The following is a 20,303-nucleotide window of genomic DNA, read 5'->3' on the forward strand; positions in this document are numbered from 1 at the left end:
AAATAGGTAGACAAAATGTTTCCGTACACTTCCAAATTCATTCTGCTGCTGCCATCATTAGTTACGTCATCAATAGAGATGAGTGAACCAGTTTCTCCACACTTCCACCTTTCCACCACTTGGTAAAGGTTTATCTTGGTCTCATCTGCCCATAACACTTTGTTCTCGAACTCAACTAGCTCACCTCTGTATTTCTTGAATTTGGCCTTTCTATTTTTGGTGCTGATGAGAGGTTTGCATCTTGCGGTGTAACCTTTGTAATTCTTCTGTTGAAGTCTTATGCGCATGGTAGATTGTGATACCTTCACTCCTGCACTCTGAGGTTTGTTGGTGATGTCACTGACAGTAGTGTGAGGGTTTTTCTTCACAACTCTGATGATTTGTCTGTCATCAACTGCAGTTGTTTTCCTCTGCTGACCTGGCCGTTGTCTAAGTAGACTGGTTGTTGTACACCGCTCCTTTCCTATGCCATCTCCAGGCGCTGCATAACGTCATTGCCGGGCACCGAATGGGGCTCGGCAATGACGCACGCTGAAAGGGAGTACTCAGTTTTCACTCTGGTTGATTGTTTTCTTGTTTGTTTGTCCAGGCGATATCTCAGCCATCATTTGAGCTCGGAAGCTGAAATTTGGGCACAATACTTCACTTTGGTACTTTGTCAAAAACATTATTTTTTGCTTTTTGATTAATCAATTAATTGATTAGTGACTTAATTATTATAGATTAATTAAGTACATATATATTTCCTTTCTCTTCTGGGCATTATCTCAGGCACTTTTGAGCTCGGAAAGTGATATTTGGACGTGCCAATGACCAAGTGATTTGGCTGTAAAGGCTATTTTTGATGTATTGATTAATCGATTAATTATTTAATTATTCGATTAATGACTTCATTAATTATTTTAAAGTTACAGATTCGGATGAAATGGTGGTGGCTTATGTATTATATTAGCCAATTGATTAATTATTTGATTTTTTATGATTTTTATTTATTTATTTTCATTATTAATCATTTATTTATTTTCTTTCTCTTCTGGGCATTATTTCAGGCACCTTTTGAGTTAGGGAGCTGATATTTGGACATGACTATGCTATTAGTCTGTTGATTAAGAAAATATTGTATGATCATTATTTGTTGATTAACTCAACTGAACTACTATCCAGTTGAGTTCATCACATACTGAACCCTCCGGCATCCCTGAACGTCTGTCGTCGTCGTCTGTTAACTTTTCGACGTTAACACTCCAGCGTCCACAAATATCAACCGATTCTGATCAAACCTGACATGCAGAATCCTTACCCCAAGGACCAGGTTGGTATTACATTTCAGCCCGATCCGTTGAAAAATGGTGGACTTAGGCGACCATTTTGTTTTTGGTCATGAAAACGATGTTAACACTCTAGCGTCCACAAATATTAACAGATTTTGATCAAACTTAGAATGTTTAACCCTTACTACACAAGGTAGATTGCTATTGCATTCCAACCCGACCCGTCACAAAATGGCCGCCATAGGCCGCCATATTGTTTTCAGCTCAAACGACGTTGACTTTAACATAAAAAAATATTTATGGATTTTGATCAAACCTGGTGTGTGAGACTCTTACCACACAAGGTAGGTTGCTATCGTAAGTCAAATCTAGTACAGACAACTGACCTACTTTAAAGTTGTCCAGTCAGTTCAGTTGAGTTCTGCTTCCCTGGAAGCTCTAGTTTTAATTATGGACTTAATCAATCAATTATTGTACACCTCTCCCTCCCAATACAGTTTCTATGAGCTGCACGGCGGTATTGCCGGGCGCCCCGGAAATGCCGCGCGCTGGAGGATATTTATTTATTTGCTATGGGGGCCAAAATGGCCTTAAAACTATCATTCATATTTTATATGGGGGCGGTGTACTTTGAATGTATCTGTACTTGTTTCTTTCTTTTCCAATATATTCCAAATTATTGTGTTTGTATTGCCAAATTTTTCTGTGATGGTTCTTCAAGAATTCAATTATTCTGTTATTTTCGCTTCCAAGTTGCTTAATTTGATTTCATAGACAGTTCTCTGGTCTTCATATTGGTTAATGCCTACTGACTCCAAAGGCAGAAGCAAAGGCTAAGTCCAAGACGAGACATTCATAGCTCTTTTATTTGTGAATGATCAATGCAACAAGACACCTTTCAGTCATTTGTACCAATACTTATGCTTACCTTGGCCGATCTGGCCGTAAAACATGACACTGAGCATAAAAAAGTGCTGTTGTTCTACAATGGTAAAACATATATATATACATAGAAATACCAAGAAATATCAAGAAAAAGATAACCTTCTGTACACTTGCCTCGTATTCATCTTTTGATCTCAAATCCAAATTTCTTGAGTATATAAAAATAATAACAAATTTGACTTCACTGTTCCAATACTTATGGGAGGGCACTGTATGTACATGAACATTAACACACACACACACACACACACACACACACACACACACACACACACACACACACACACACACATTGATACACACAGATGGATTACAATACCCTCTTTCATTCATTTGGGAAACATTAGCCTGGTGTTGGGCTCGCGGCTAGGGTGCCAGCTTAGGAGCCCAGGATCCTGGGTTCGAATCCCGGTCGATCGCTGAATTAACGCCAGGGGGGTTGACTCAGCCTGTCATCCTTCTGAGGTCGGCAAATTGAGTACCAGTTCACTGGTAATTCCCTGTTTGTCGTAAAAAGGCGACAAAAAGGGTTGGCGGCAGGAAGGGCATCCGGCCGTAAAACATTGCTTCAAAAAGGGGACCAAAAAAAAAAACAAAAAAAAAACAACCACGGTCCCCGAAAAAGGCCAACCCCCGCTTGCGGGGAAAAATGGCCTCTAAAGGTGTTTTTTTTATTTATTCATTTGGGAAACAGGTGAGGATGGTGCAAATTGAGAAAAAAACCCACCATGGTAAAAAGGAAAACACAAAGGGAAGCTAGAAAGCATCTGAAAATGCAAAGCCCATCCACGTCCATTTGCAATCTTCCATGTGCTAAAAATAAAGGACAGATACATTCAAAGTACACCGCCCCCATGCCAAATAAATAAATAACATCCTCCAGTGCATGGCCTTGTCCGAGCACCCGGCGATACCGCCGTGCATCACATAGAGATGGTATTGGGAGGGAGATGTGTTCAATAATTGATTGAATAATTGCATAATTAAAATCAATAAATAATAATCGTAAAATGATTTCTTCATCAATTGGCTAATAGCATAACTAAACCACCAGTGTTTCATCCGAATCTGTAACTTTTTAAAAATCAATTAATTCAGTCATTAATTGAATAATTAAATAATTAATCGATTGATTAATCAATAAATAAATAAATAATTGCCTTTACAGCCAAATCACTTGGTCATTGCCATGTCCAAATATCAGCTTCCTAACTCAAAATGTGCCTGAGATAATGCCCAGAAGAGAAAGGAAATATATAAGTACTTAATTAATCGATAATAATTAAGTAATTCATCAATTAATGGATTAATAAAAAAATTTAAAATACCGTTTTTGTCGAAGGACTTTTTTCTTTTTTTTTGTATACAGAGTCGAGGCTCGTGAAAGCGCTAACATTTATCAAACAAACAAATCAAACAAACAAGCAAACAAAGTATATAAAAAGGGGAGCGGTCGACAAGATGGGGAGAGAAGGGGAGGAAGCACACAAACACAACATTTGAGAGCAGGGACATCCAGAGATGTTTAGGAGGGAGAGGGCCTGGGGGGAGGCAGGATAGGTATAAAACGCAAGGACACCAAGGACTTCCAGGAAAGAAGACAAAAGTCACCTCAAAAAAGTGGATTTGGGGTGAAATTAGCGGGGGTAGAAAAGATCAAGGTTTTGGATTGGGGAAGATAAGAGATGGTGGTGAACAGCCGTTTTAAAGACCTGGAGGGAGGAGTGGGATTGAAGAGAGTGAGGGAGTTTGTTCCAGAGGCGGGAGAAAAGAGGAATGAAGGAGTGAAGGTAAGCAGAGAGTCTTGATTTTGGCAGTTTAACCATAAGAGGGTTGCAGGCAGATCTTGTGCGACCTGCAGGAATATTTGGGGGACAGAGCCCAGAGAGAGCTGGGGGAGCAAGGCCGGAGAGGAGTCGGTAGAAGACGGAAAGACCACCAACTTGCCTGCGGTGAGTAAGTGAAAGGCCCTCGGAGATACCGTCATCGCGGGAGATTCCAATGATTCTGAACGCTTTGGTTTCAACAGCGTGAAGACGAGCTAGGTGTGAGGCAGGAGCACCAGCCCAGAGGGGAGAGCAGTATTCCATTGAGCTGCGGATGAAAGCCTTGTATGTGGTGAGGAGCTCAGGTGTGCCAAGGAAGGACTTCGCACGACGGAGGATGCCCAGTCGGCGGCTGGCTTTGGAGGCCAGCTTGGAAATGTGGTTTTCCCAGGAAAGATCATGGCAGATAGTGAGACCCAAAAGCTTGAGTGACAGAACTTCTTGGAGAGGATGATTCAGAAAGTAGATGGGAGGGTTGTCCAGTCGGTCTTTTCGGAGAGACATCGTAAGAGTGTGAGATTTGTCAGGATTGAAAGACATGTTCCACTTGTTTGCCCAGTCTGAGATTTTGTCCAGGTCTGCAGAGAGTGAGGAGGCTGCAGACTGCCGATCTGAGGGATGAGGAATGGAGCGGCAGAGAGTGGAGTCATCAGCAAAGAGATAGAGAGGATTTTCAAGAGTCAGAGAGATCATTGATGAAGACCAGAAAAAGCACAGGGCCCAGAACACTGCCTTGGGGAACTCCAGCCTGAACAGGAAGAGGAGATGAGAGAAACCCATTCAGGGCCACACGTTGACTACTGACTACGACGAGAGAGGAAGTCCGCCAGCCATGCGTGGAGATTTCCATGGATACCAAAGGAGGAGAGTTTGATGAGCAGAGCGGGGTGCCAGACCGTATCGAAGGCACGTGATATGTCGAGGGAGACAGCTCTAATTTCCTGTTTGGCATTGAGGACCTCCATCCATTGTTGAGACAGCAGAAGCAGCATGTCCAGAGTAGAGTGACCTGGTCTGAAACCAAATTGATGATCAGAGATCAAGCCATTGGAGAAGAGGAAATATTTCATATCCGAAGCAATGATGGATTCCATGACTTTGCTGATAATTGGGAGAAGGCTGATTGGTCTGTAGTTGCTAGGATCTGTTTTTGCACCTTTTTGTGCAAAGCGGTGATGTTGGCTGATTTCCAAGCAGATGGCAGTTGACCTTGAGCAAAAGAGAGGGTGAAGAGAACAGAGAGAGGGAGTGAAAGAGCGGAAGAACAGGATTTTAGGACCCGTGGGCTGATGCCGTCAGGTCCAGTTGCAGAATCAGAGTCGAGGGTTGACAGAAACTTTTCCACCTTGTCAGGAGGAAAGGACACGGAGTCCAGGAGCAGCTGGGTACGACTGGGTACGGTGGGTACAGAGAGGGATGGGTTTGGGACACAAGATTTAGAGGCAAACACAGAGTTGAGGCATTCAGCTTTTTCACGTGCGGAGTCAGCTGTGTAGCCATTTGAGGTAAGGGAGGGGATGGAGGGGGAACAAACACCAGAAACAGATTTGACCAGACGCCACCGAGATTTGGAAGAGGGAGACAGATAAGAGAGTTCGGTCTTGAGAATGGAGAGATATTGTTTCCTGGCTCTCCTGAGGGTGGACACACACTTGTTTCGGGTTTTGTGAAAGGAAATGAGATTTCCTTCCATTAGATTTGCTTTCCAGGAGACGAAAGCAAGTTGTTTCTGGGCAATAGCCTCACCACAAGATTCCGTGTACCATGGACGGGAGGAAGGGTATGACAACTGAAGACGAGATGGGATAAATCTGTGCACGAGAGAGAGCAATTTACTTTGACATCAACTCATCCTGGGAATTCTTCCAAAGGTGGTAGAGATGGGAGACCAGTCCAGATGATTGATGGCTGCTTGAAGACCGTGCCAGTTGGCCTGAGTGAAATGCCAGACTCGTCGACGCTGAGGAGGCTCCCTGAGAATGGTCAGAGAGATGTCCACTTTAACAAGCACATGATCAGATGAGCCGATTGGAGGAGAAGAAGAGCAGCAGACATTTTCAGGGAAGTTAGTCATAACCAAGTCCAGAAGAGAAGATGCTCCGTTGACTGAGATCCGGGTTGGGAAATTGACAGATTGTGTCAGTCCCAGTGAGTCGCAGAAGTCCTTTGCTGAGGAGCCATGGCTGGTGAGAGAGGTACCCACACCCAGCCAACTGGCATGGTGACAATTGAAATCACCACATATGAGGAAGAGAGAGTTAGGATGAGTAGACAGAAGTTGGTCCATATTATCAGACAGCGAGATGTAGATGGAGTCATCACTGTTTGGTGGACGGTACAACACACATATGAACAAGAGGTGGGAGCGAAGGGGAAGCCGTAGCCAGAGGTATTCCTGGGGGTGAGGTGGAGAGAGTGCAGTGCAGGGTGAGTGAGGAAGAGAGTTTTTGATAAAGATAGCAACCCCACCTCCAGGACGAGGCTCAGGTCTATCATACCAGAGGAGGGAGTAACCTGGGAGAGACACCAAGGAATCAGAGACATCATGAAGGAGGAAAGTTTCTGTTAAGCAGATCACGTCTGGTTTGTCAGAATCAACCTGTATGGAGAGATCAGTTGAAGGCCCCGGATGTTTGAGGTCCATACCGTTAATGAAGAGGAAGGGGGGGGGGGGGGAGCTGTTGAAGGTGTGTGAGGTTGAAGGACTTGCTCACTACTGTGCCGAAATTTCAGCTTCCTAGCTCAAAGGATGGCTGAGATATTGCCTGGACAAACAAACAAGAAACCGGAGTGAAAACCGAGTACTCCCTTTCGGCGAGCGTCATTGCCGGAGCCCGCTTCAGCGCCCGGAAATGACGTCTTGAAGTGCCTGGATATGGAATAGGAAAGGACGGTGTACTATGAAAATAGATTATTTCATGCAGCCTTGACCTTTGAGCTTTTTACCTGAAAAAAAAATCAGCTTCTAGCTTTTGATTGGTGAACCAGTTCTGTGACCCAATATGCAAATTTTTTTAATTTCCGGTGAATTGTTTCTTTTATACAACCTTGACCTTCGATCTTTTGAGAAAATTATTAATTTGCCTTCTTCGTATTATCATAATAAAGCTTTGGTGAAAATATGGTGACAGTAGCTCAAATGGTAAAAAAAAAGTTACGGCCAGGACAAACACACTCACACACGCACAGACACACACACACACACACACACACACACACACACACACACACACACACACACACACAAAACTCACACACAGACATGCACATAAGTGATTGCAAAACCCCGTCTCCTGCTGTGCACAGGACAGGCTAATTACAGAGAAGAGAGTGGGCAAGAGTTGTCAGTGGAGAGAGAAAAACAATAGAAGTATAAACAAAGGATGGAAAGGGAATATATCGGGGGAAAGTGTAGGGTTGGGTGTTGTCTAAATATTGTTCTATTGAAACCTTTAATCCCTGCAATTTACAATGTTAACAGTTCAATATTACAGACTAGCCAGCTAATAGCCTTCACAAGCCTTTTTGGAACTCCATTAAACCGGCAGGGAAAACGGACACGGCTCCAATGCCTTTCATTGCTCAATGATTCCATAATTTTGTGATGCAAGAAAAACGAAACAAAAATCCTGCTGGAATGTTATGTGACACACAACCCTGAGGTTTTCTACTCGATCGATCTGAAACCAGTGGGCAGGTAAATTCCAACTTTAGTTTATTACAAAGTCAAAGCAGTTACTCAAAACTCCAACCTAGCTTGAGGTACATAAAGAAGCAACTTTTTTACTGGCTCTTCTCCTTCCTCTCTTCCTGCTTTTACTCTGCTTCCCACCTGTCTATACTGAGAGAGAGGTGTGTGTGTGTGTGTGTGTGTGTGTGTGTGTGTGTGTGTGTGTGTGTGTGTGTGTGCGCGCGCGTGTGTGTGTGTGTGTGTGTGTGTGTGTGTGTGTGTGTGTGTGTGTGTGTGTGTGTGTGTGTGTGTGTGTGTGTGTGTGTGTGTGTGTGTGTGCGCGCGCGCGTGTGTGTTTGAGTTTGAGTTTGATGAAGTTCTGTTTGGCCATATCTGAGAAAAATAGCGACACACACACAGAGGTTCATCAGTGCGTGCCAGTGAGTGTTTATTGAAAAACAAAATTTCCGCCCCCATGCCAAATAAATACACTACTGTGTTCAAAAAGTATCCGACCTTTATTTTTCGTGCGTAAAAAAAAAGAAGCTAGGGAGGCGTTGATTGGTGCACGTATGTAGGCGATCCTAATGCGCACGCGTGAATTTTTTCCCACCTGCAGAAGCTGTCATTCGACGGCAGACCGCCGATGAGTGAGGAAATGTAAGTGAGCGCCGTCGGATTTTCGTTTTTGACAAAATGACGGAAAAACTTGAACAACGCTACTGCATCAAATTTTGTGTAAAGCTTTGCGATTCCCAAGTGGAAACGATCCGCAAGATTCAACACCGTTCATTCCATTATGAAGGAGGATTTGGGCTTCAGGAGAATCTCAGCGAAGTTCGTACCAAAGCTGCTAACGATTGAGCAGAAGCAACTCTGTTTGGAGATCGCACAGGACATGCTGGAGACTGTGAACAGCGATCCCAGCTTCCTCAACACAGTGATCACTGGCGATGAGTCCTGGGTTTATGGGTACGACCCAGAAACCAAGTTGCAGTCATCACAATGGAAGCATCCAACATCGCCAAGCTTTACACAAAATTTGATGCAGTAGCGTTGTTCAAGTTTTTCCGTCATTTTGTCAAAAACGAAAATTCGACGGCGCTCACTTACATTTCCTCACTCATCGGCGGTCTGCCGTCGAATGACAGCTTCTGCAGGTGGGAAAAAATTCACGCGTGCGCATTAGGATCGCCTACATACGTGCACCAATCAACGCCTCCCTAGCTTCTTTTTTTTACGCACGAAAAATAAAGGTCGGATACTTTTTGAACACACTACGTATAACATACTCCAGCACGTGGCATTGCTGGCGATATCGCTGAGCAGCACATAGAAACGGAATTGGGAGGGAGAGGTGTACAATAATTGATTGATTAATTGCGTAAATAAAATCAATAAGTAATGATCGTAAAATAATTTCTTAATCAATTGGCTATGAGCATATCTCATCCACCAGTGTTTCATGCGAAGCTGTAACATTTTGAAAATTAATTAAATAAGTAATTAATTGGAAAAATTAAACAATTGTTTGATTAATCAATAAATAATTAATCAATTGATTAATCATTAAATCAAAAATATCCTTTATAGACACATCACTTGGTCACTGTCGTGTCCAAATATCAGCTTCCTAGCTCAAAAGGTGCCTGAGATATTGCCCAGATGAGAAAGGAAATAAATAAGTACTTAATTAATCGATAATAATTAAATAAGTAATCAATTAATTGATTAATCAAAAAAGAAAAAATACCGTTTTTGAGAAAGTAAAGTAAAGAAAAGAAATGTACTGAGATTTCGCCCGAACAACCGAGAAAACAAACAACCGGAGTGAAAACTGAGTACTCCCTCCCTTTCAGTGTGCGTTATCGCCGGAGCCCCTTCGGTGCCCGGCAATGACGTTATGCAGTGCCTGGAGATGGAATAGGAAAGGGGCGGTGGACAAAAAACGTTGGATTTTTTTTTAATTGCTCTGTTCTGCATAAGCGTTTGCAGCTGTATGAAAGGTACCAAACTGGTGCTCACCTGGTGGAATAAACAGTATACTGCACAGACTAAGGGTATTTTAAACCAATTTCAATGGCTGCTAGAAGAGACGGCAGCATGTCGAAATATACCAACATAATCATAAGACTTTAAACAAACAAACAAAAAAATACCTATTTTGGGGGGCAACCAGAAAACCTAGTTCCAGGTGAGCTAATAATACGCTTTTTCGTCTGTCTGTCTGTCTGTGTGTAACATTCTGTTCCACCCATTGGTTGGACAGTCCACCTGGCTACACCCACAATTTTAACCTGAAAGATAATTTGGTCGCCATGTTGGTGCTTTCTGTTATGCGAAGCCAAAGACATCTTCAGAGCTGTCGTATTCACAATCACCATGACCTCCCTCGAACTTTTTACCTTTATTTTAAAACGACCACAGCGACAGTTGAAGGGATTTTGAACTGCTCGGCTTCACGGGACTTGTGAAGTAGGTCACAACGATTGAGACAGTGGTCTGTTGTCTATACACCACCCAAATACTATGTGGCATTCTCTGAAATAGAGCTTTTATGGAAGAGGGCCTTGCTATTATTTCAGACTATTTTCTCTTAAACAATTCAACCAGAGACTGTAAAACCCATGTCTTTGTCTGAGGACTTCACAGAATCCTGTGATATTGTGAAAGAAAACATCCGTCGTTATTTACTTTTAATGATGTGTGTATGTATGCATCAAGAAGACGATTGGTTTTACGTCGTTAATTGCCACAATTAGCCTGTTCATGGTCACTTGCAACTCCTCTGGGTGTCCGAATATCTCACGCGATGGTGAATTGGACAGGTGACCATGACGGACCACGACATGTAGGAGCTGTTTCGACCATGAAGTAGCTGTGCTTTCGGATAGAGGAGGGCTTCGTATGATAGAAGTGGGTAAAGTGTGAAATATTTCACGGTTTCGATGTGGGAATTTTCGTTTGTTTTTATGAGGGTGAAGAGGGGAGAACAGATCGTTGGGGTGGAAAAGAGGTGGGAGCAAGATTGGGAGGGGGGGGGGGGGGTTGAGGTTTTTTGGGGGTGAGGATTTCAGTAGTGGTGGGAGAGGCGGGTGTGAGAATTTTTGATGGGGAGGGGGTTCGAGAGGCTTGGAGTGCGGATGGGATTGCCGCCTTAGGGTTGGGTGGGGAGGATGAGGACTTGGGGTTTGGGAGTAGGGGGAGGGGCAGTTGGTGAGTTTGCGTACCTTGAGGCCCATTTTACACATGTTCTGTGGGCCCCTTCTCGTTACTGTAAAAGAGCACATTTATAGTATTTTTGATATTGTTTTTCAAGTCTTTTCTTATCACCATGTTATCATTTATCTTTTATAATAAATAAATAAGTAATATCTTTCTGATGCTTTTCCAAGTATTTTAATTACACAATTTTACTTGGCCTTAGCATTTTAAATATTCAGGTTGTGAAGATTGTTATCTAGTTTATAGTAAGTGCTTCGGCAGTGCACCGAGTAAGAAATTTCAGCCTCAGGTGTAGTTCTGATTCGGATTCCGATATACCATACTCTGTTACAGAGCGTTGGTGCTGCCGAGGCTGTTTATTGGCAAGGGGTAAGCTGGGTAGTTTGCCATTGCCTTCCCAAGTGTACTTTGGGCAGGTATTTGTTCAGGGTGCCGTCGATACCTCACCTACTCTTTGTGAAGGACACCGTAGGAACTTTAATGTCCACCAACTAATTCCAGCAGACAGGACGCTCAACTTAAAGTCCATCTGAGGGACGGTGCACACACATTCATGAATCAACCTATTGGTAAAACTCCAGGATAGTCGTTTATAGCTGCGACAAGATTCAAACCTCGTTTGGACAGATTAGAGGTGAGTGTACACACCTGGAGGCCATTAGGGTTAGGGTTGTTCGGGTTAGGGTTAGAGTTGTTAGGGTTAGGGTTGTTAGGGTTAGGGTTGTTAGGATTAGGGTTGTTAGGGTTAGAGTTGTTAGGGTTAGGGTTGTTCGGGTTAGGGTTAGGGTTGTTAGGGTTAGGGTTGTTCGGGTTAGGGTTGTTCAGGTTAGGGTTAGAGTTGTTAGGGTTAGGGTTGTTAGGGTTAGGGTTGTTCGGGTTAGGGTTAGAGTTGTTAGGGTTAGGGTTGTTAGGGTTAGGGTTGTTCGGGTTAGGGTTAGAGTTGTTAGGGTTAGGGTTGTTAGGGTTAGGGTTGTTAGGGTTAGGGTTGTTAGGGTTAGAGGGGTTAGGGTTAGGGTTGTTAGGGTTAGCGTTGTTAGGGTTAGGGTTAGAGTTGTTAGGGTTAGGGTTGTTTGGGTTAGAGTTGTTAGGGTTAGGGTTGTTCGGGTTAGAGTTGTTCGGGTTAGAGTTGTTTGGGTTAGAGTTGTTAGGGTTAGGGTTGTTAGGGTTAGAGTTGTTAGGGTTAGGGTTGTTTGGGTTAGAGTTGTTAGGGTTAGGGTTGTTCGGGTTAGAGTTGTTCGGGTTAGAGTTGTTCGGGTTAGAGTTGTTAGGGTTAGAGTTGTTAGGGTTAGGGTTGTTCGGGTTAGGGTTAGCCTTCAAATGTAATGGTGGTTGTTATTATCAAAATTGTAATGTCGCTCAATTATATTCAAACCAATGCATATCTTTTGTTGGATAATTATTATCACTTGTGATTGAGAACACTTTGCCATTTTGTTTGTAACATTTTGTTATTATTATAACTTGTAATTGAGAACACTTTTGCTTGTAACACTTTGCCATTTGTTTTCTTTGTTGTAGTGCTGTGTTCACATGGACAAATCTTCTGGTTGTGGTTGTGGAGTTGGGAGGCCCTGAGCAGGAGGCCCTGGACCTTGTGCCTGTCGTGACAAATGCCGTTTTAGAAGAGCACTACTTGGTCGTGGGCGTCGTCGTGGTTGCAGATCCGGGCACAGTGCCAATCAACTCACGTGGCGAGAAACAGCGCATGCACCTTCGCGACGGATTCCTCGCTGATCAACTCGATCCCATATATGTTGCTTATAATATGTAATTCCTTACCTTGTCTTTTCTGGCTGTGAATTAAGTCTCCACCAAAAGCTGAAATGCAAGGCCTTGAATCGAGTTTTGAGACGAGGAGAACGTATGGATTAAAAAAACAATTACCCGTCTCCTCGGAATGTCAATTGGGATTTTAGGATCTTGACTCTAAACGTCTCTGAAATGTAAAAAAAAAAAATCATGAAATGAGAGAAGGATGCAAAGATGCATCGTGTATACCTTGAATCCCTGACAGTTTTTGCGTCTCCAGCTCTGTCAAACCCGACTTAAGGACACAACATTGCTCAAAGTGAAAGTTTTGTGCCTGCTCCTTATTTATACGAAGTAACATAAGTCGTTAATTCAGCATTGTAATTATATTATTGATGGAATTTTATTTCTGCCTTAACCTTTGTGTAGTGCTGGAAAATTGTCAATTTTTGTTGTTGTTCAGATCACCAAAGAAAGGCAGACATTTAATTGCCTGAACTTTCTTATGTTGGGAGGTTCCACGTTCGTGTGGGTTTTCCAAGAAGCAGTACATCGATTATCCTTTGTTGGAAGTTGTTGAAGAGTTACCATTGTTGCGATGTCCTCCAAAGGCGATTGCAGGCCACTACACTGGATTTGACTGCAGGTTCCTAAAGACATAGATAGCTTACTCTCTTGGTCTTGGATCTATATACTTGTAATATTTAAGTAACTTGGGCCAAAGTGTGATGGTGAATGCCAAGAAGACCAACTGCGATCAATTTATGTTTCCCCTAACTTTGTTTTGTGGTTCCTGTATTTGTTACATTTCACTTGTCTATTAATTCCTCCCCCTTTATCCTTCGAGGGGCAGAGCCTTTTATTGTACTACCTGCCAGACATGGATGTTGTTTTTATTTTCCATGTGAAATACCACTGTGTACGTGCAGACGCCATTTGGTGTGCCCAGTACATAAACCATGCTGCTCGATGTGAAATGACCCTGCAAACTCTGCCCAGGATTTCTCCAGAGATTACAGGGATCCTGCATCGGTTTGGGGGGGGGGGGGGGGGGCAGAGTGTAAACTGCGTTTTTTTTTTTGATTTTTTTATCTTGCACCAGGAGGCTCCCATAACTCAATGGGATATTTACATCCCTGCCGGCTTCAGTAGAGCATTTCCCGTTGGGCATGCAGCTCGCGCTCCATTACTTGAAAGAGATCCTTCGGATGAGATGTCCAAGTGATTACAGAGTACAGGGTGACGACCCACGTTTGCACCTTCATGCATCGTTTGTTCAAAAACTTTCCATCTTCATTGGACCTTTTAATTGATTTCCATATGTCCTAACTGTAGGGGTGCATCGACGAATCCTGTACGACATCCTGATCCTGTGTTGTTGCGTTATTTTAAAAGAATGTTGCGAGTATTTTTTGCATTAATTTTCTAGCTGAAGATGGTGAAAATTTTTATCCTTCCGTGTGAAACTGCTTATTGTTGTAATCTCTTTGATGAAAATTCCATTTTCTCTTACACTGTTACTTGTACAATGTAAGGCATTGCATTGTATCTGTTAACGTACCTTAGTTGGGAAGTTGATTTTATTTGATGCAATTTCTTTTAAAGGTTAATTGACACGTCCGTTCTTTTGATCCAGGTGCAGTGTGGAGCCACATTTCTGGCTCCATGGCCTTAATACATTCGCTGGGACACACATGGTGCTTTGAGCTGTCTATATCCAGTCTCGTGAGCACCGTCCCTTCTGCTTTCATTCCCCCGATACTCGTTTCCAACTTCGATAAACTTCAACAAACTGTTAATGCCAACTTTCTAAATGCAGCTTCCTATATGTTAGTCACATTTTAGGTGTGTTTATGTGTTAGTCACATTTTAGGTGTGTTTATGTGTTAGTCACATTTTAGGTGTGTTTATGTGTTAGTCACATTTTAGGTGTGTTTATGTGTACAGCTATAAATTATTGTTTTATTTTTCTTCCACTTTTGTGTAGTTACCAAACATCTTCAAGTTGAAGTTCAACAATAATAGTTTGCTTTGGAGTGTTGGGAGGAAGGGAGAATAAGGGAGTGGGTCCAAGGGGTTAACAATATTAAAGGTAACAAGTCAACTTGTGAATTTTTTTCTCTTTTTGCATTTATATTCTCTTCCAGTACAAAAGTACATGACCTGGTTTTGTATTGAATAAAACATTTTGAAAATAATTTTTGAGTAGGTTCTAACCGGCTTCGTTGTTTATAACACTCGATTTGGCTATTTGTAGGAATCAAGACCAGGAAAATGCCTGGCTCTATATTCCACTGGAATGATCTCGGGCCCAAGCATGCCATTATTGGTCTGCGGCAATTGTCGTCTTTTCGATTCTCAATGTTGTTTGCTTTAATAAAAAAGAGGTGAAAAACCAATAACGGCTTGCCTCGGATATAGTCTTTCTTCGTTGTTGTATTTCCGTGGTTGTTCATTGTATTGACGGTGTGTGTACTCGCACGGTTTTTATACTGACATCAAGACAGTAAATCCTGTTAAGATGTAGAGCAGTTTATCAGGATTTTTGGGTTTTTTTCTTCTTTTTCTCAAGAACCGTTTCATGGTGCAGCCAAAGCCAAAGAAAGATCCGTTAGATTATCCGCATTTGTTAACTGGAAGATTGTTAACTCAGTGTTATTGAAAAACCTTTTGTATAATCTTTGGGAAAACTTTCATAGAACTACAAAGTAGCAGCTTCACTACTATGGATGGCATCGTTAGTTTTTTTTTTTTTTTTTTTTTGTATACAAGATCGAGGCTCGTGAAAGAGCTAACATTAATCACACAAAAAGACAAACCGACACACAAAACACAAAAAACAAGGGGAGCGGCAGACACGATGGGGAGAGAGGGGGAAGGACACAAACACAACATTTGAGAGCAGGGACATCGGGAGGACTTGGGGGGAGGTGGGAGAGGAATAAAACATATGAACACTGCAAGGACTCTGGGGTGAATTACCGGGGGTAGAAAAGATCAAGGTTTTCGATGGGGGAAGATAAGAGATGGTGGTGAACAGCTGTTTTAAAGACATGGAGGGAGGAGTGGGATTGAAGGGAGTGGGGGAGTTTGTTCCAGAGGCGGGAGAAAAGGGGAATGAAAGAGTGAAGGTGAGCAGAGAGCCTAGACTTTGGCAGTTTAACCATAAGAGGGTTGCAGGCAGATCTTGTGCGACCTGAAGGAATATTGGGGGGACAGAGCACAGAGAGAGCTGGGGGAGCAAGGCCGGAGAGGAGTCGGTAGAAGACAAAGACCACCAACCTGCCTGCGGTGAGTGAGTGAAAGGCCCTCGGAGTTGACTACATCGCAGGAGATTCCAATGATTCTGAAAGCTTTGGCCTCAACAGCGTGAAGCCGAGCAAGGTGTGAGGCAGGAGCACCAGCCCAGAGGGGGGAACAGTATTCCATTGAGCTGCGGATGAAAGCCTTGTATGTGGTGAGGAGCTCAGGTGTGCCAAGGAAGGACTTCGCACGATGGAGGATGCCCAGTCGGCGACTGGCTTTGGAGGCCAGCTTGGAAATGTGGTTTTCCCAAGAAAGATCATGGCAGATAGTGAGACCCAAAAGCTTGAGCGACAGAACTTCTTGGAGAGGATTGTTGAGAAAGTAGATGGAAGGGTTGTCCAGTCGGTCCTTTCGGAGAGACATTGTAAGAGTGTGAGATTTGTCAGGATTGAAAGACATGTTCCACTTGTTTGACCAGTCTGTGATTTTGTCCAGGTCTGCAGAGAGTGAGGAGGCTGCAGACTGCCGATCTGAGGGATGAGGAATGGAGCGGCAGATAGTGGAGTCATCAGCAAAGAGATAGAGAGGATTTTCCAGAGAGTCGGAGAGATCATTGATGAAGACCAGAAATAGCACAGGGCCCAGAACACTACCTTGGGGAACTCCAGCCAGAACAGGAAGGGAAGATGAGAGAAATCCATTCAGGGCCACACGTTGCCTACGACCAGAGAGGAAATCCGCAAGCCATGAGTGGAGATTTCCCTGAATACCATAGGAGGTGAGTTTGGTGAGCAGAGCTGGGTGCCAGACCGTATCAAAGGCACGTGATATGTCAAGTGAGACAGCTCTGATTTCCTGTTTGGCATTGAGGACCTCCATCCATTGTTGAGACAGCAGAAGCAACATGTCCAGAGTAGAATGACCTGGTCTGAATCCAAATTGATCAGAGATCAAGCCATTGGAGAAGAGGAAGGATTTGATATCTGAAGCAATGATGGATTCCATGACTTTGCTGATAATTGGGAGCAGGCTGATTGGTCTGTAGTTGCAAGGATCTGTTTTTGCACCTTTTTTGTGTAAAGCGGTAATGTTTGCTGATTTCCAAGATGCTGGCAGATGACTTTGAGCAAAAGAGAGAGGGTGAGATAGAGCGGCAGAGCAGGATTTTAGGACCCGAGGGCTGATGCCATCTGGTCCAGTTGCAGAATCAGAGTCGAGGTTTGATAAAAACTTCTCCACCTTGTCAGGAGAGAAGGACACAGAGTCCAGGAGCAGTTGGGTTCGACTGGGAAAGGTGGGAACAGAGAGAGATGGGTTTGGGACACAAGATTTTGAGGCAAACACAGAGTTGAGGCATTCGGCTTTGTCACGTGCGGTGTCAACTGTGTAGTCCTTTGAGGTAAGGGAGGGGATGGAGGGGGAACAAACACCAGAAACGGATTTGACCAGACGCCACCAGGATTTGGAGGAAGGGGACAGGTTTGAGAGTTCAATCTTGAGTGTGGAGAGATAGTGCTTCCTGGCACTCCTGAGGGTAGAAACACACTTGTTTCGAGCTTGGTGGAAGGAACTGAGATTGCCTTCAGTTGGATTTGCCTTCCAAGATGCAAAGGCAAGTTGTTTCAGGGCAACTGCCTCACCACAAGATTCAGTGTACCATGGACGGGAGGAAGGGTAAGACAACTGAAGACGAGATGGGATAAATCTGTGCATGAGAGAGAGCAGTTTGCTTTGGAAGAATTCCCAGGAAGAATTGATGTCAGAGGCATTAGAGATGGGAGACCAGTCCAGTTGAATGATGGCTGCTTGCAGACCGTGCCAGTCGGCCTGAGTGAAATGCCAGACTCGTCGGCGCTGAGGAGGCTCCCTAAGAATGGCCAGTGAGATGTCCACTTGAACAAGCACATGATCAGAAGAACCAATTGGAGCAGAAGAAGAGCAGCAGACATTTGCAGGGAAGTTAGTCATAACCAAGTCCAGAAGAGAAGATACTCCATTGACTGAGATCCGGGTCGGGAAATTGACAGATTGTGTCAGTCCCAATGAGTCGCAGAAGTCCTTTGCTGAGGTGCCATGGCTGGTGAGAGATGAACCCACACCCAGCCAGCTGGCATGATGACAGTTGAAGTCACCACATATGAGGAAGAGAGAGTTTGGATGAGTTGATAGAAGTTGGTCCATGTTGTCCGACAGAGAAATGTAAATGGAGTCATCACTGTTTGGAGGACGGTACAGAACACATATGAACAAAAGGTGGGAGCGGAGAGGAAGCCGTAGCCAGAGGTACTCCTGTGGGTGGGGTGGAGAGAGGGCAGTGCAGGGAGAGTGAGGAAGAGAGTTTTTTGATAGTTGAAATGAGTATATATGTGGAAAGGAAGAAGGGACGATAGCAGCTCACTCAGGAAGAGAACTAAAGAAGAGAATATGAATGTGCCATTTTATTTTGGGGTGGTGGAGTCTGTATCTCGAGTAGTAGTGGTGGTGGTAGTGGTGGTCTGTATTGGTTACCTCCACACGTTCTCAGACCATTATTTTGGCAATGTAATGATAAATCCTTAATTCTTGTGTGCACATTTTTATGGTGAGTTTTACCAACACTTGAACTGCTTTGTTTTCATGAAATTTAATTTAGATAGAGATGTACATCTCGAAAGATCTTGCCTTTGGGCCTTGTTCAGAAATATTTTCTGACACTTTGAGGCTTTTGAAACTTGGTGTTTCATTCTATGATTGAGTCCATACAATTTTAAGTTTCATATGCATCGAAACATAATCCTTGGGTGTTTTTATAACATGTTAAAACAGTTTCAGCATTTCCAAATCATATACATGTGTGGTACTATATAATTATAGTAAGCTCTCTCACATATATATATATATATATATATATATATATATATATATATATATATATATATATATATATATATATATATATAACTGTGTGTGTGTGTGTGTGTGTGTGTGTGTGTAATGTTACCGATAGACTCCTAAACGGAGAGGCTTACGTGCTTGATATTTGGCATAGACATGGCCATTGAGCCTGGGACGAACATGGCCGAACTCAAAATATTTGACGATCCATATTTTTTATTCATATTTACCTCAGCGCATTTCAGCGCACGGAATCAACGGAATCAGAGCAGGTGGGCGCTGATTCGCTCAGAGCGATCACGTGATGACGCTATGAAAAAAAAAATTGCTATGACGCTATGAAACGCTATGAACGATATGAACGCTATGACGCTATGACGCTATGAAAAAAAAAAATCGCTCGCTTTACCAAGGGGCTCGCTCTCCCCCCGTTCCCCTTCCCCCCCCTCCCCTCCCCCGCCCGGCAATGCCGGGTACTTCTGCTAGTATATATATATAACACTGATGCCTTCAAGGAATGCTGCCTTTATATCTGGAATGGTATAACAGTATAACAAACATGTGTAAATACACTTTTTAGACCTTTTGGGAGCTGCATAGAAAGTTTAAACAGTATCGACAGAATTTGAGTATTTCTTTTCGTGAAGAGTCGATTGATTTAATTTTTTGAAGTCTTAAATACACACCAACTGAGATATGGTGACCAGAGCTTGCTGTGGAATGTTGTATGGAAAGAGATTACTTGCTTGCATTTGCAGTAGGTGTTGGGCGACCATTGAATACATGCGAGTGCATGTGGTAGGGTGTTCGGAAACCAGTGAGTACTTGCTCATGCATGTGGTTGGGTGTTTGGTGGGCAGTGAGTACTTGTGGTTGCTGTAGGGTGTTTCGTGGACAATGAGTACTTGTGGTTACTGTAGGGTGTTGGGTTGACAGTGAGTCCTTGCTCACGGGTGTGGTAGGGTGTTGGGTGGTGAGTGAGCACTTGCAGGTGCTATTGGGGTATTGAGTGGTTAGTGAGTACTTGCTTGTGGGTGCTGTCGGATATTGGGTGGTCAATGAGTGCTTGCTTGTGGATGCTGTAGGGGATTGGGTGGTCCGTGAGTGCTTGTGGGTGCTGTAGGGTATTGGGTGGTCAATGAGTGCTTGCTTGTAGATGCTGAAGGGTATTGGGTGGTCCGTGAGTGCTTGTGGATGCTGTTGGGTATTGGTGGTCCGTGGGTGCTGTAGGGTATTGGGTGGTCCGTGAGTGCTTGTGGATGCTGTAGGGTATTGGGTGGTCTGTGAGCGCTTGCTTGTGGGTGCTGTAGAAACACTCAATTTCTCACTGTCCTTGTACTGACCTTATACCTCCCAACTCCCAGGAGTACCTTTCACTGTGACTTCCACTCCGCTCCCACCTCTTTGTCTGTGTGTTTTACCATCAGTGACGGTGATTTGTAGATAAAAAACAATGATGATCATGCAAACACATCTCTCTCTCAGATAACTTGGACC

General features: G+C 43.5%; 1 protein-coding gene across 1 annotated transcript in view; it reads left to right on the plus strand.

Annotated features, from left to right (window-relative positions):
- The window catches only part of LOC137430925 (disco-interacting protein 2 homolog C), a gene marked incomplete in the record, with an annotated part of 587,612 nt that extends 572,728 nt beyond the window's left edge, over positions 1-14,884 (plus strand). The window contains 1 exon segment of the mRNA XM_078782629.1: positions 12,456-14,884. Coding sequence (XP_078638755.1) covers positions 12,456-12,708 — 253 coding nt within the window.
- Between the last annotated feature and the right edge of the window lie 5,419 nt (positions 14,885-20,303).

The sequence above is a fragment of the Myxine glutinosa genome, chromosome 7 (assembly GCF_964187855.1).
Source record: "Myxine glutinosa chromosome 7, kmMyxGlut1.1, whole genome shotgun sequence".
Classification (NCBI taxonomy): Eukaryota; Metazoa; Chordata; class Myxini; order Myxiniformes; family Myxinidae; genus Myxine; species Myxine glutinosa.